General features: G+C 46.1%; 2 protein-coding genes across 2 annotated transcripts; both read left to right on the top strand.

The window, feature by feature from the left end:
* The first annotated feature begins 5,384 nt into the window (after positions 1-5,384).
* LOC120894661 lies at positions 5,385-8,862 on the top strand. Its single transcript, XM_040297384.1, has 4 exons — positions 5,385-5,418; positions 6,605-6,871; positions 6,932-8,722; positions 8,810-8,862. The coding sequence occupies exons 1-4, from the start codon at positions 5,385-5,387 to the stop codon at positions 8,860-8,862; spliced, it is 2,145 nt and encodes a 714-aa protein (XP_040153318.1).
* A 3,775-nt stretch (positions 8,863-12,637) lies between these two features.
* LOC120896163 (nicotinamide riboside kinase 1) lies at positions 12,638-15,182 on the top strand. Its single transcript, XM_040300097.1, has 4 exons — positions 12,638-12,860; positions 12,939-13,056; positions 13,521-13,676; positions 14,134-15,182. The coding sequence occupies exon 4, from the start codon at positions 14,149-14,151 to the stop codon at positions 14,944-14,946; it is 798 nt and encodes a 265-aa protein (XP_040156031.1). The 5' UTR covers positions 12,638-12,860; positions 12,939-13,056; positions 13,521-13,676; positions 14,134-14,148; the 3' UTR covers positions 14,947-15,182.
* Positions 15,183-15,916: the final 734 nt, after the last annotated feature.

Below are 15,916 nucleotides of genomic sequence, written 5' to 3'. Positions count from 1 at the left end.
ACAGGGGGGCTTATCCCAAGGTGTATGAATTTAGAAGGCTGAAGATTTTAAGAGTGTTTTGAATATTCGCCAAGCCTCCAGAAAGCTCGTTGGAGCAAAAGTTTTAACCCGTTCTACCAAAAAGTGATGTTCAAAATTGGTTATGAAAAAATGCTATGAGACACACCTGAACTACACTCACTTTGATTCCAGATTCCACCACCTGATCTCTTTAATGCACCCTGGGGGTAAATGTAAACAACACCGTGTTTTCGAGCAGGTACTCGAATCTTATTCTAGCTTTGAGGCTAGAATAATTTAGACTGAAAATTGCAGGCTAGTTTTTTGTGTGGTTTTGTATGGAGTGTTTACATGATTTCAGCCTCCAACTGTCAAACTCCATACAAAAAAACTAACTAGAATCGTGAAGGCCCCCATTGTTATATTGTTTCTATTACTTTTATCATAATTAGCTATTATTGAAGATTATTGGAATTTTGGAGATATTCTTTCTTTATTACATGGCTTAATATGCAAAAAACAACTAACTAAAAGTTTCATAATTCTTTTAAACAACATGGTATATTATTCAAATATAATTAAAAAGTAAGCTTACAACTAAAGCTGACTAAGTTGTTTTTAACAATTTCTAAAAGAATAACAAAGATATACATGCAAATAATGTTGATAATAAATAACATAAAAATACGACAAAATAGAAGTTAACAAACCTCAAATGAAAAAGCACAAACCAACAAATAACTAAATCTTTTTCAGCAGTTAAAAGGTAAAATACTCAAAACTACAGTGTGCCTTTGTATGATTCCCACCAAATACTAAAGAAACAAATCGAACATCAACACAGCAAATGTCCCAAAACGCAACACTTACTGTCGTTCACACTGGTTAGTACTAATGGGTGATTTCTCACACACTTGCTCACCCCTGTCTTTGCACCCTTAACCGAGCAGCCGCTGTTTTGATTGGCATCGATCAGAGTCCTCACCTAATGAGACGTGGCGCATAGCCTCCGGCATGCCCTAACCTCATTCATCAAGAACTCTCGCGACCGGAATCACTCCACACAGGGCAATTGCTAGTTGTATGTGTACCAAGGGGGAATTCCAGTCTCTTTTCAAGCTGCTAAAGTAAACATCAACTGTCCGATAAATCTCCCGGTGCGGAGACGTTTATCCGGCCATCCGATCGACCGCATCTCGTCACGCACCAGTCACTCCAAGAACGGTGTGCAATCTTCAGTGCGTGAAGATGTTTAAGTCCTCCTGTTCCCAATGGTTCTTCATCCGTCCCTTCCCTTTGGGGCAAACTGTTTTGACTCCGAGTCAAGTGTTTGTCTGTTTGGGTTTAGTGATTGGGAATTTCCTGCTTTTGGCTGTTCACTTTTGCTTCCACCACAAACAGCAAACTAATAAAAGAGATGCAACAATCAAACCATACTCTCCTGTAGACATACAAACACCCCCCGCCGCCAGGCCCAGTAGAAAGTGATGGCAGATTTCTACACCATTCAACTGCTTTTGCCTCGATCGAGCCCAGGGGACCTGGCGAGGCGTCTTCTGTGCATTACTGGTGAAAATGAAAGCTCACGAACTCGTTCACACACATGCTCTCATGCATCATTAGCCTGAGCCTTGGCAGACATTATTTTCTTCTGCTCCAAATTATTGATTCGCTGGTCACGGTCAAAGGCGTGTGAAGATGGCCGCCCTGCGAGCGTTGAAAAGATGATGTGACCGATCGCGGCTTTTGGAAGCGCTCGATGCATAATTACTATGATTTGCGGTAATTGATTGTGTGGAGTCTGCCAGGACATTAATTTACCCCGGTGAAAGCTGAGAGCATTTTCCCTTTTTTTTCGCACATTCGAATGGGAATGGCGAAACAATTTTTTAGGAAATGGCTCAACAAATAAATGTACAATATTAAATAATACTTAACTAATGTGATTTTCCGATTGTCTTATGTTTGGCAACGTACTTGAATCTGTTGTGCCTTTTCATAGCCTTTCATTTTATGCTTGAAGCCACCAGGGGCAACAATCAACTGCAAAACATTTTAATTAAAGCTTCATTAAAAGTGGTGCAACTTGTCCAACAATGGCACATCCTACCCTCCCTCTCAAAAGACACAGCTCTCGAAAATCCCTTTTACCTTTCGATATAATTTTTCCCTACTCCATCATGGGCCGTTTGCGGAACGCTTGCCCATCCATTGCGTGCTTTATTGATTTCTTCGGCATTTTTGGGAAGAGTTTTGCCATCAGCGAGATTTTTCATTACACTCTGTCTCTCTCTTACTCTCTCTTTCTCTCCCCCTCTCTCTCTCTTTCTTTCTCTCTCTCACTCTGTCTGTCTTTTGCTCTCCCTAATAATTAACTCCCCGTGCTGGCAGGTACGCGCACTCACCGGTCCGCGAAAATAAAATAAAAATCTACTCCACAACCGTAATGTGCAGCTTCCTCCAGTCTATGGGGCCTATCATGTGCGGCTGGCCCGATGCTTTTGGGGCTAGAGAAACCCATAACGGCACCAATCGGATGTGTGTGCGCGTGTAGGAACAGAGAAAGTGATCGCGTCTCTGACCTCAAATTTAATTTCGATAATGCACCTGCACGATCTTCCTTCTTTCCATTTTTTTTTCGCCAACAATTCCAAAGATGCTAACCAAAGAGTGTATTGTTACCATTTGGGGCTTGGTTTCCTTTTTTTTAATTTTGCTGTCTCTCTGCCGTTTTCAATTAATTTTCAGCACACAAGCACATGACTCCCCGGATCCCATTAAAACCCGTTCCGTCTGTCCTGTGCCGCGCTCTCCGTTTTTCCTGCTCTGAGCCACCCAGATGGCAGGAAAATCAAAACAATTAATGCGCGTTTAAAAAGCATCGACCGCCAGACAGGAGGGTGAAAAGAAGAGGAAGAAAGACAAGCGGGAAAACTCAGTGAAATGAAAACGAGCCGCAGTGTTGGAGACGGGTAAGAAACTGCTCGTATCAGACGGGCAGTTGGGCGGTGAAGTTGCATTTTCCGAAATCGAACCCGAGAAAGACAAAAAAAAAAACGGTTGGCAGTAGGAGCAGCTGAAAACATTCGAAAAATGAACCCCTCGTGGCGCCTATGAAAGACGTGCCAGAGTGCGTGAACATTTGGTTGGGTGTAGTTTCATAACGAAATGCAACCTGCAAAGCGTGTCACCGGCGGCGAGACTGTTTCAATTAAACCGACCCGACCGGGGGGAGATTTTCTGCATTTAAACCTCTGAAACCCGCGGCCGGTACGAAGTTTACCTTGTACAGTACTCTGTACCGAAAAAATAAAACCTTTCCGGCTTGCTTACTGTTTTACTTTCTTTCAATTTGTAATCGGTTCAGTATCGTGACGGCTGTGTCGTTTCGGGGCCAAGCGCTCCATACGATGCATCTATTAGTTTGGATTTATTTTGATTAGTTCAAGTTTTGCGGTCGTTGTATAATTTTCTATAGCTTATCTATCTTCACCTTATCTTAAATTATACAACCTAACTCTCTTTTCCTTTGACTTCTGACTGATAAAATAAGTAATAATGAGAAATTAAAATTATTCAAAACTATGATATTTACGGTAAAAATTTACAACACATTTAGTTAAAGACTACATAAACCAAAAATCGAACAAAATAGATGTGCAAATTAATATTCAATAGCATACAATTGAATTATAAAAAAGAGGCAATGAAGTGAAGTAGCAATAAACTGAGATAATAAAAAGCTCTAAATTATTCAAGGGTTGTAAAAGAAATTGAAGAACACAAACTGAGAAATAAAACCACGCCTTAGAATAAAAACATTTAAACTGAATGCTAACATTAACCAGCACAAACTACAAAAAATAAAAATGAATTTCAAAACCAAGAAACAAACCTATAATACATTCGTTCGATGAGGATAACACAAGACGATAATAAACACAAAAAACACAAATAGAAGTCAATATTGAGATATCATACCTCAACCAATTGCCAATAAATATCAGCAGAAAAACACTGGGACAGGTGACAATGACTTTCTATCATCAAAACATGTCATTTTTCAACCCTACCAGCTCTCGCTATGGTCCATTTTACTTTCGTTTCACGTTTCATGAGCAGCCAGCATAAGAAACAGGTACGATGCTTGCCTCAGATCTGAGCTGGCATTGAAAATCATTTTGCTCTTCACCTCGCGAAACCAATGCAATAAATCAAAGCCTTATCTAGGTCCTCTTTAACAAATGGACACAAAACGAGACGCTTGTTGTATGTCGGTGAGAAATATTGTGTTACCTTAATGCTTCCGTATTACCTTCGAACGGTTCGACTGAACTTACTCACACACACGCACACTCCGAGCCCGGTCGAAGAATTTCCCCGCTTTTCTATCGTGTGCGTACCAAATTATTCGGTTTCATCCATCGGCCACCCCAAAACAACAAAAAAACAAACCCCCCCAACGGGAAGAGTGAGGAGAAAGAAAAGCCAAACGTACAGCGCGAAAGCTCACCCGGGCCGGGCCCGAACTGCCGAACGGTGTCAAGAAAGTGGAGATCAAAGCGAAGATCGAAACACAGCTAACGATCGCACGCGGAAAAGGAATCGGCGGCTTCGGAGAGGTCGTAAACCGTACGCTACTACGCACTCGAACGCTGGGTGGACGGGTGCAAAGGGGATGGGAAAACTCCTCTCCCCCCATGGAAGGGGCTGGAGATCGGCGCGAAAATGTTTCAAAATTTTGTACACCCTCCCGGGGAAGGTTTATTCATTGGCCAGCGCTTGCCCGGGACGGAAGCCGTGTTGTGCTGTGGGTAACGAAACAGCGGAAAAGGTTTTAGACAACGCCGACGTGTGAAGCGTGTTCGTCGCGTCACAGTGACTTAGAAAAAAGGGTTTGCCACCTTTCACGCGTGTTCACGGTGAACGCGACAAGCAGTGTGTAAAACGTGCATGTGCTGGGTGCCAAAGAAAAGCGGGATCCCAAGACGCGAGCAAAGAACAACAAATCTAATCAAAGTGAAAATCCTTGTTCTGGAAAACTACCCGAACAAATTATAAAACTATTAGCGAGTGTGTGTGTGTGTGTGCGCGTATGTGCGTCGGTGTTCTGGTGAAAACGCTGCTGGGAAAACACGTTTGAGATCCACGCGGAAAGCAAAAAGGCACCGGGTCGGAACGTGCTAGACACAGCGACAAACCTTCCCTACAAAGATTGAAAAGGTGGAAATTAATTTTCGCGTGTGAACGTGTGCTGTACGTGTGTAGCATTGTGGAAAGCGGAATTCTGTGAGCGCGGCCGGAAAAACCGACTCCCGAGTTCCTTGACATCCACAGGCAAGACGAACGTGCGTTGCGAGTGACGAGGAACAAAAAAAACCACGATGCGATCCTTGTGGTTGTTTCTACTGGTAGCAGGTAAGCGCAGGCGGTCAGGGACGGTCGGACAGGCAGCCCTTGCCGTTTGTAATTTAAAATGTGTCCCTAACGCTCCGGTTCGTTCGCGGGTTTTTTTTTGCATACCGCGGGGAACTCCGCGGACGGGGCCGTTTGGTGGCCAACTCATTATACCGAATTACTTCGCTTAGCGATTCGGTTCCGTTTATGGGGGTTTCCTTCTTTCGATTTTCATCTCATGTGTTGGCTGCTGTTTGAGATGGCATTTGCAATTAATTCTCGGCAGCTGTGGAATTTGGTTTTGTGGCGAGAATGGGGGTTTGATTTTTTGAAGAAAATTAATTCCACCAGTGGTTTTTTTTATCTGATTGCAATCTTGTTCTTTGAGATTGCAGAATCAAACGTAATAGAGGAAAAACGAAATCAGAGAAAGAGTGTTTTATTCGTCGGGATTTATGTCTGCTCAGTTTTTTTTTAATACCAAAGATTGGAAATCAGGATAGTCTGGAACTGGAAATAGTCACTGGAGATAGTCTGAAAAAATGTGAAACAGGAGATTACAATTCATCAGCATGCGTTTTGAATTATCAGAAAGGATATTTTAAACCTTTATTCAAATCGAGTAGTTCATCACTCTAAATTCTAACTGATTCCGATATCAAAAAGTTAGCTTTGAATCTATTAATGCGTCTAATATAACTGCCAATAGTCACAATGTAAGATAAACTCTGATTTCAGGCCATTTTGACGCTTTTATATACTCAAAATTTTATGTATAAAAATATGATATCTTTTTTATTGTACCTTAACAAAAAAGCATATTTCTTCAGTAGGTTCTGTTCACGGACCTGCTGTAACTCTGACTGCGCAATTGAGTGCTCAACCATATTAGTAGGAAGAATTTTTCAGGAGTTCAGATTAGAAAGAAGGAGAGCTTTTCTGGGGTTCTCATTATTTTGAGACATTTTCTTAACTCTTTCTTACGGGTAATGCTTTACATGATGGAAATTGGACCATTTCAGCAACCTTTTTGAACAGGCACGTTGAAAATTCCTATTGGTTTCCAAATGAGCCTGTCCAAAGATGTCGTAGAGCTCACTACACATAATGTTGACTTCCCGTAGGAAAGTGTTCTAAAATTATCATAACCCTTGCGAACCAATTCAGAATAAGGAATTTAATAATCAATAATGTTTCGTCTTCCTAGCGCCACTGGTACTAGCGGAGGATAAGCTGAAAAAGCCCAATCCCGCCGTAGCGCCAGCGGTGGCTTCCACGTCCAAGATCGCCGACAGCGTAGCCAGCCCCAGCGTGACCGAGTACAAAAAGACGCTCATCCGCAAGCCGAAGCGTTCGAACGGTGAGATTCCTCTGCTCATCATCCGTCCGGTGGACAAACGGCGCAAGATATACTTCAAGGAGCCGACGGTGAAGATCGCTTCCGGCGGTGTGGCCACGTATGGCACCTATCCTGGTAAGCAATTCGGTCGCTTGATTGATGCCGCTTTACACTAATTGACGATGGGCCTTTCAGAGCTTCATACGAACGACGGTGAGATGTTTACGCTCGAGCACATGCTGCCGATCCTCAGCCTGGAGGGCATGCTGAAAGGGTTCTCCAAGCACGGTCCGAACCACTTCGTACCCTCGCCACAGTTCAAACCGTCCGACATCCATCACCTGGTGGCGCCCCAGAAGACGAAGGAAGAGTATCACCATCAGCTCGCGCCGCTAAAACCGAGCCAGCTGCTGTCGATCTCGCACAAACCGGCCGAGGCCGTGCCGGCCCAGACGCTACCATCGCCGCCGCCCCCGAACTACGTACCGGCCGTAAATTCTGAAGATCAGCTACTGAAACTTGGTCAACCACAGCCTTCCTTTTCGCCCCTGGTACAGGACAAGCCGGCGTTCGTCAAGCCCGAGCAGCTGCCCGCCAGCTTCAACTTCAAGGTGCAGGAGGAGGTCGGCCACTACAAGGTGAACGCGATCCCGCTGTCGAAGCCGCCGGCGGCATCCGAGCCGCACCACCATCAGCACCACCATCCGGCCCATCAGCAGCACCATCACTACGGGCAGCCGACGGCCGGGGGCGCCACCAGCTACGTCGGCAGCCAGCAGGGTAAGTCGCCCCAGCCGCCCCAATCGCAACCGCTCTACATCCATGCAGCGCCACAGGCCACCGACCACCACGCGTCCAGCAGTGGCAGCAAGTGGCAGGAGGTCGTCCCGAAGAAGTCTCCGCAAGTGTCCGTGTCCACCAACTTTTACCATCCGAAAACGATCGTCACCGAGCAGGACCAGTCGCAGCACACGAAGGCGTACGCGCAGGCCCAGCAAGCGGTTGCAGCACCGCCGTCCCAGCAACAGCCAACCGTGCAGACGCATCTGAGCTACTACTTCCCGAAGGAAGAGTCGGCACCGCAGTCGGCCCCGGTCGCCCACCACCAGCACGGCCAGCAGTCGGCGACGTCGTACAGCAATGTGCAGGCGAGCGGTAGTGCACCGACCGGCGACCATCTTGCCGACACGCCCGCCGAAAAGCCCATCCACAAGACGTACAGCTCGCACATCAAGCAGAAGTACCAGAAGCAGCACCATCAGCAGCCGCACGTCTTCATCCAGAAGTACTTCGAGTTCCCGTCCAAGCCCGGCACGCACCAGAAGAACGTCGTGAGCGAGTTCCACGGTTCGCACGGTAACGACACGTCCGACCATCAGCATCTGCCCGAGCCACAGGCCTACGCCGCGCCCCAGTATCTGCCACTGCCCCAGCCGCAGGCCCTTCATCAGCCACAGCACACGGTCAATGGCGGTCCGGGGGCCCAAACGCTTCACCTGCAGCTGCACCACCCTGTACATCATCCGGTGCACCATCCGATGCATCACGGTGGACCTGCTCAAAGCTACTGGAAGTTTGGGCGTCGCAACCAGGACACGGCCCAGGCAGTCAAACCAGTGGTAGAGCACACGAACGAGCCGGACCATCACGATAGCCAGCATGCCGGTTCGGTTCTGCGCCCGGTCAAGCACACGACAGTGACCATCGGGACAAGCACGGAGTCGGCGGCATCTGCCAGCAAGGACAGCAAGGACGGACAGCCCCAGGCTCAGGATCGTATCGATCAGGGTGCGCAGACGACCAACAGCACTGCCAGTGCGTCCACCAGTGCGCCGACCCGAACGCCCAAGCAGATCCAGCACGGCTGTGAACGGCGCTGCATTCGCAACACGGTCGCCCAGGCGTACGAGCCCGTGTGCGGCACGGACGGTGTGACCTACTCGAACCGGGGCAAGCTGCGCTGTGCCCGAACGTGCGGTAATGACGGTAAGCAGCCGGAGATCATCTCTCCAACGCCAAATTGGAACTAAATACCTTGTGTTCATGCCACATTTTCGGTGTTTCTTTCTCCAGATCTCGAGATACGATCGTACGGCGAATGTTCCACGACCTCGCGGAACGCATAATTGACCTGTGCCGGCACAAACGGGCCCACAGCAGATAGTTTCATTTCCGCTTTCACTCATTCGCTCAGGCTGCCGGCAGTAGTAGTAGTTAACCTCGATTATGGAACCCGTGTGGAACGGAAATGATGCTGCCAACAACACACACCTGCGGCGGGGCATGGTAATCTCTTAAACGGTGAAACAATATCGATTGCCGCCTGATCCATTGCCGTGTTCATCTTTCCTGGGGGTTTTTTCCTCCTCCCGCCGTTAACTGTTTAAATATCGATCGGGAAAATTCGATCGCTTCGAGCACGGGCAACCTGAGAGCTGAGTGATTGGGTGGAGAGTGAAAGAGAGAGAAAGAGAGTTACCTGTTTTGATCCAATTGGCGATCAGGGGAAGAAGAAAACGTAATTAGTGATTTATTTATTTATTGGATTCCTCACCTCGGGAACCGTTGTTTTGTTACCGGGTTTTCTCTTCTTTTGGTTTTCTTTTGTTTTTTTTTTACAATCAATTCATTTGCAGTCGAATCGACTCGAACACACCTACACAGCTACAGACACATACACACATCTACAGACAGACACGTTTAGATATGTAAGATTATTTTAATTTCCTTGCGCAATCTCTTTCTTGTGGTTGGCAGGAGGCAGTGGAGTAGACGTGCGGATGAATAAAATGGTGATGATGATTAATAATACAACATAGCAAGAATGTTTTGCTTATCAAAGAGAACTGGTGAAAGAACGGGATACTTTTATGAGGTGATAAAAAGGTGAGAAATATCCAGTGTGTTAAAACTGATTATTTTGTGAATGTACGTGGAACGCGTGGAATATTGAAAGACATTCGAGAGGCTGTCAAAGGTTTCTGATAACGGCATTAAGCATACAGTATCATATCAGACTTACCAGATGACCTAAAATATGACCAGGAAGATCCTAGATATTCAAAAATTAAATCAAATTATGCCGTTCTAACACATTCATTAGTAAAAGGACTAGGACTATGTGTTTGCTGCTTGGGATCCCGCCCCTCGTCAAACGTGTTGAGCACGCCAGGCTGGCATTTGTAACGGGAATCTTAAACGCAACCATCGACTGTTCCCAGTGGCGGATCAAGGGTATCGGGGGCCCTAGGCGGAACGAGTAGAGGCCCTCTGTAAATGGTAAATGTTGTTGGGGGGGGGTGGTGGGTGGTGTAGCGGTACTAAAGTTGCTGTTGGGAGATTGAACAGTAAACTTGAAATGCCGTCGGGGCCCCCTTCGATTATCAGTCGCAAATTCTTCAATTTTTGCTGACGGGGGGGGGGGGGTGGGGTGCAAATGATTCAGCGGGCCCCCCTTCGATCATCAGCCGCAAACTCTAAAATTTTTGCTGACGCGGGGGAGGGGGGGTGCAAATGATTCGCCAACCTCGGGGCCCCATCGGCCAACCTTCCGGGGGATCCCTTGTCGCTAATACTCTGTCCATACGGCATACTATAGAATGGCGATCTACGGGGCCCCTAAATCGGCGGGGCCCCAGGCGACCGCCTAGTCCGCCTACCGTTAGATCCGCCGCTGATTGTTCCGAGCTGTTTTCAAGGATTCTCAACATTCGGTTTATTATCTTCAACATTCGGATACAATTTGATTGAAATTAGCAGGATCATTAGGTTCAAATGGAGATGTATTGAATATATTTTTGAATATTGCCAGTCAACATGTCCTCTTCTCGCATCCGAAAATACTGGTTTCAGACCACACGACCATAACTACCATAATGTCTATTAGAAACAATATCTTAAGGAAACTCATAAAGTCTAATCCACTTAACACACACTCGATTAAATCCGTATACATAATGGAGAACGATCCAAATGGAATATCAACATTAACCGTTCACCTGATTTGGGCGCATTTAAAGTGGAAATTTACGTGTTTATCGTGATTTTAAAATTCTAAACAGGTTAGAATATATTCTGCAACCATAAAATCTTTTATTTGAAAACATCATTGGTTTTCTCTTCTTCTTCATCTTCATCTTCATCTTCATCTTCATCTTCATCTTCATCTTCATCTTCATCTTCTTCTTCTTCTTCTTCTTCTTCTTCTTCTTCTTCTTCTTCTTCTTCTTCTTCTTCTTCTTCTTTTTCTTCTTCTTCTTCTTCGTCATCTTCTTCTTCATCATCTTCTTCTTCTTCTTGTTGTTCTTTTTTCTTCTTCTTGTTCTTCTTTTTCTTCTTCGTCTTCTTCGTCTTCTTCTTCTTCTTCTTCTTCTTCATCATCTTCTTCTTCATCATCTTCTTTTTCATCATCTTCTTCTTCTTCTTCTTGTTCTTTTTTCTTCTTCTTGTTCTTTTTTCTTCTTCTTGTTCTTATTTTTCTTCTTCGTCTTCTTCGTCTTCTTCTTCTTCTTCTTCTTCTTCATCATCTTCTTCTTCAGCATCTTCTTCTTCATCATCTTCTTCTTCATCTTCTTCTTCTTCTTCTTCTTGTTTTTTTTCTTCTTCTTGTTCTTTTTTCTTCTTCTTGTTCTTATTTTTCTTCTTCGTCTTCTTCGTCTTCTTCGTCTTCTTCTTTTTCTTCTTCTTCATCATCTTCTTCTTCATCATCTTCTTCTTCATCATCTTCTTCTTGTTCTTTTTTCTTCTTCTTGTTCTTCTTTTTCTTCTTCGTCTTCTTCTTCTTCTTCTTCATCATCTTCTTCTTCTTCTTCTTCTTCTCTTCGTCTTCTTCGTCGACCCAAACTCGCTGCACCCTCGGGTCAAACTGAATCTACCGTGGCCCGACCCAACCCGAACTCGCAGCACCCACGGGTCGGAGTCGCTTATGCTTTCTCGCACCTACTGATTTTTCAGGTCGACCTGAACTCGTTGCACTCGCGAGTCGGATTTGATTCCGACTCTGACCTAGCGCACCCACTGCACCCACGGGTCGGAATCGATTCCGACTGGCTCGCACCCGACTCCAGGTCGGGTCGTAAAATGAATCGTATGACCCAACACTACTCTACACATTTTATTTTATATTTTGGAAAATACGCAAGGAAATTATGCAAAACACAAATGACAAATGATCATATTTATATTTCAAAATTGTATTTTAAGACACATGTTATAACGCGTTATATTATAACGAGTATTTTGTTATCCTACCGCAAATAAGTACTCTGCGGAAAACTAATACAGTTACCCTGTATATATTTTTTTATCTTCATGATTAAGCCGAACAAATGGGAAACAGCTGATGTTTTCGAGGACAGATCCATTCTAAAAGCAGTAAAATACTTTTGAAAAAGTGAATAACTCACAGACAATTTTGTAATCAAACCATTTCTCAACCCTGTACTTCAACAGTTAAGCCTCGTGCGTTTCATCATACGTTTCTTTCTTCCAATCTTGTATGCGCCATCATTATTCGAGAACGAGAAAATACTTCAAAATACAATTTATTTCAGCTATCGACATCTTAACGTCTGTTTACTCCAACGAAATTTGTTTAAAATTTCAACAGATAAAATAATTCTAAAATTTTAACGTTTTAGCACTCATCGAACAATTTTGACCAACTTGTACTAAATTCTACTCCCACCGTGAACGAGCTGTCATCGGCCGCTGCTATAAAACGCCATAATAGCAATTTTATCAATGAAAATTTAAACATTTTAATAAAAATATGCTAAAAAATCAGTCGCAACCATGCAATTTGAACTTTTTCGCTCCATTTGAAACAAGTTTTCATTTAAAATAAAACCAAATCCCCAAATCGCCACTTGTTTACATCACTGTGGGATGTAAACAAACAAACAAGACGTCATTTGGCGGCAATCGCGAATCGGTGCGTTGCGTGTGTGCCTGTGTGAGTGTTTATTTTTTCGTTCTTTCATCTTCTTCTCCAAGCACGAAGGCCAATTCTGACGACGAGACAATTACAAGTGCGCTTCATCCATTTGAAAGCATTAGATAAGATCAAGTACGTGTTTCGTGGCAGCAGCTCCGGCAGCAGCAGCAGCAGCAATCGCATCAGGAGGTCTATCATCCGCTCGCGTCGTTCCGAAATAGCGAGCACCATACCCGTACTAACGCACTTATTTTCGTACCCTTGCAGTGAATGGCATCGAATGCGGCACTGGGGAAGCTGATTCTGGCCGCCACATTTAGCGCGTTTCTCTACTACGTGCTGTGGGTTGCGGTACTGCCGTTCATCGTGATCGACGCCAGGGATGGTAAGCGGGGGCTTCTGTTCTGTTTACAGCACAGAATCGATCGTAGGGAACGGAACAAAAAACAACCCCCACAGGCGTGTGTTGAGCATGTTTCATGTGTGTGCGAGTCACAAAACAGCTTCACGCAATTGATGGACAATAGAGGAGTCTACATCTCCCCCCCTCTCCCCGGCCCGTGCGTGATGGCACAAACATCAATCTAATGGATTGCGCGAGCAACGGAAGCAAAAAACATTGCTCACCAATAACCTTGAGCCGGGTCGGTTCGGTTGCGCTTTACATGTTGACCCTCATGACGCGCGCGAGCTCTCTCAAGCATTACGCGTTCCGTACGAGGCGTCGGTTCGCTAGCACACGGTTCTAATTGGTTCTATTGCATTGCGGTTTCGTTTCGTAGCGCCCGCGGTCTTAAATTGTGTCGTGCACGAGCGCCTGATTCTGATTCAATTGATCTTTATTTGCAGAAAGTTGGATCTATGCGCTGTTTCCACCGATGAAGTTTGCATTCCTCGTGCCGGCACTGTTCGGTGTGGTGCTGCTCGGCGGACTGTCGGCCTTTTCGCTGTACCATTTGCGGGACCATCTCGGAGCGCGATTTATCCGACCACAGTAACGCACAGGTAAGCGAGCGAGTGTGTGTGTGTGTGAAAGCGAACGTTTTCGTTAATCTGTTGCTCAAATCTTCAAATCAAACACGACAAACGCTTTGCACAAAGATGTCATAACAAACACAGCAATGAGCGGTTTAGAGCAGGCACTAGACAAGATAAGAAATTCACTTTAAAGGTTTACGTTAGAGTCACCCTCACGCTCGTCGTGCTGCACACGAGAAAATGATTATAAACCATAATCATATTCTCGTGCAGCGGTTCGTGTTGATCACGCGTTACCAACTCATACAGCGGACGACGGCCCGCCGTTCTTATCGCCCTGTTTTGAATGATTTACCCCCGGCAAAGGTACGCTGCGGTACGGTTGCTCAGTGTTTCCACTGCCCTAGCACTAGGTCGTTCGTGCATTTTGTTGTACACAGTGAAAAGTGTTGTAAAGCCATTTCCCTTGTTACCCCGCCCGTAGCGACCGTGCCACACCATGGAGACGTGGCTCGTCATCGGCATATCCGGGGTGACGAACGGCGGCAAGACGACGCTGGCGAAATCGCTCGAAGCATACTTTACCGCCCACCTGCACAAAACCTTCTTCAAGGAAAATCTCATCCTCAACAAGGTGGTTGCGCTGTGCCAGGACGATTACTTCCTGCCGGTCGACAGCCCCCGGCACGAGCTGGTGAAGAAGCTCAATCACATCAACTGGGAGATTCTCGGCTCGCTCGATATGGACCGCATGTGCCAGGACATTATGCAGGTGCTGGGGCAAAAGTTCATCCTGTACAACTGCCACCAGCTGCGGCACGCTCGCAGCGACGAGGACAGCGAGATGGGCGAGCGGGTCGAATCGATGGACGAGTTCAATCTGTTCGCCGACCACTTCCTGAGCAACTTTCTTGCCAAGTACGATGAAAACGGGACCGGCAGCAGGACGACAAACTTGATCAAAAAGTCCAAAAACGAATCGTACCAAAGCATGAACATCAAGATCAACGTGCTGCTGCTGGAGGGCTTTCTGCTGTTCAATCACTCGTTTACGCGCGATCTGTGCAGCATCAAGTTTCACATCCATCTGCCGTACGAGCGGTGCTACGCCCGGCGGGTGCAGCGCGTGTACGATCCGCCGGACGTGGTCGGCTACTTCGAGATGTGCGTGTGGCCGCTGTACGAGAAGCACTATCGGGAGTTTAAGGGCCGGAAGGACATCTACGTGCTGAATGGGGAGATAGCGCCGGACAGCATTTTCAACTATGTGTTAAACAGCATCAAAGACTTACTGTAGTAGCTGTGGGTAGAGAGTATACGTTGGTTGCTCATAACCAGCAGCAGCAGGTAGAATAGTTGTCGAACAATTCCAGACACGGGTTTCAAGAGTTCCTTAACCCCTGTAAGCAGCGACTAGGGTGTAAGCTATAGAAATATATATACCAAGAGAGCGAGGAGGGTCTCGTTTATGGACATACGCGTTTAAGCCGTGTCCACGAAGCACGACACCGCACGGTACAGTGTAACAACACACTTTCGTTTGTTTTTTTTGTACATGTCACACGTAACGCCTTTCACGACACATCCGAATCATTTCGCCCGCCCATCCCCGCCCCCAAGGGATCTCACTTATCGACACACAGGGAACAAAGGTGAACCAGCGTTGCGAATGCGATATGCAAATAACTTTCTTTCTCATTTACAGTAGGGAAACATCCAGCCCCCCAAAAAAAGCCCGGGTGGCGCCGGCAACACCGAGAGGGGACTGAGTTTCATTTTCGCCCTCGGTTGTTGTTGATTTGTATGATTTGGGCTTCTCGCGTATTTTTTGTTTGGTGATTGCGGGATCTACGTTCACTCCAATCGTTTTCACCGACCCGTGTGTGTGTGTTTGCTTTTTTTTCATGCCGGCATCCGGTCTCTGCTGAGATGATCCGTTTTGGGGGGTTTATAGAACCGGTTTTTTTTCGGTGGGGAGAGGTTCACTGCTGCCGGGTGTCTGGCTCGCCATAATCCCGAAGCGTGCAGCAAGCCACGCATTGGCGAGGGAACGATGCGTAACTGTAGAATATTTTAAGCGATCGCGAACGGTTACGATTGCGGTTTAATTGCTTGTTTTTGAGAAAGGCACGTTCTGCTGCCTCGCCGTTTAATGCTATTTTTGAACCCCTCCCCCAAGGGATCGCCTTTGCACGCATCCTCCCCTTCTGCTCCGTTTTCGAAGTACCGCTTCCAAACAAAAGACCAAAAATAGCATGAAACCGGTA

The sequence above is a fragment of the Anopheles arabiensis genome, chromosome 2, assembly GCF_016920715.1.
Source record: "Anopheles arabiensis isolate DONGOLA chromosome 2, AaraD3, whole genome shotgun sequence".
Lineage (NCBI taxonomy): Eukaryota > Metazoa > Arthropoda > Insecta > Diptera > Culicidae > Anopheles > Anopheles arabiensis.
The sequence above is the reverse complement of the archived record's forward strand: the minus strand, read 5'-3'. Positions and strand labels throughout refer to the sequence as shown.

Coding starts and splice junctions, on each gene's coding strand:
- LOC120894661 (XM_040297384.1), top strand. CDS start 5,385: ATGCGATCCTTGTGGTTGTTTCTACTGGTAGCAG. Junction 6,872..6,931: donor CACGTATGGCACCTATCCTG/GTAAGCAATTCG, acceptor TGGGCCTTTCAG/AGCTTCATACGAACGACGGT. Junction 8,723..8,809: donor CCGAACGTGCGGTAATGACG/GTAAGCAGCCGG, acceptor TTCTTTCTCCAG/ATCTCGAGATACGATCGTAC.
- LOC120896163 (XM_040300097.1), top strand. CDS start 14,149: ATGGAGACGTGGCTCGTCATCGGCATATCCGGGGTGACGAACGGCGGC.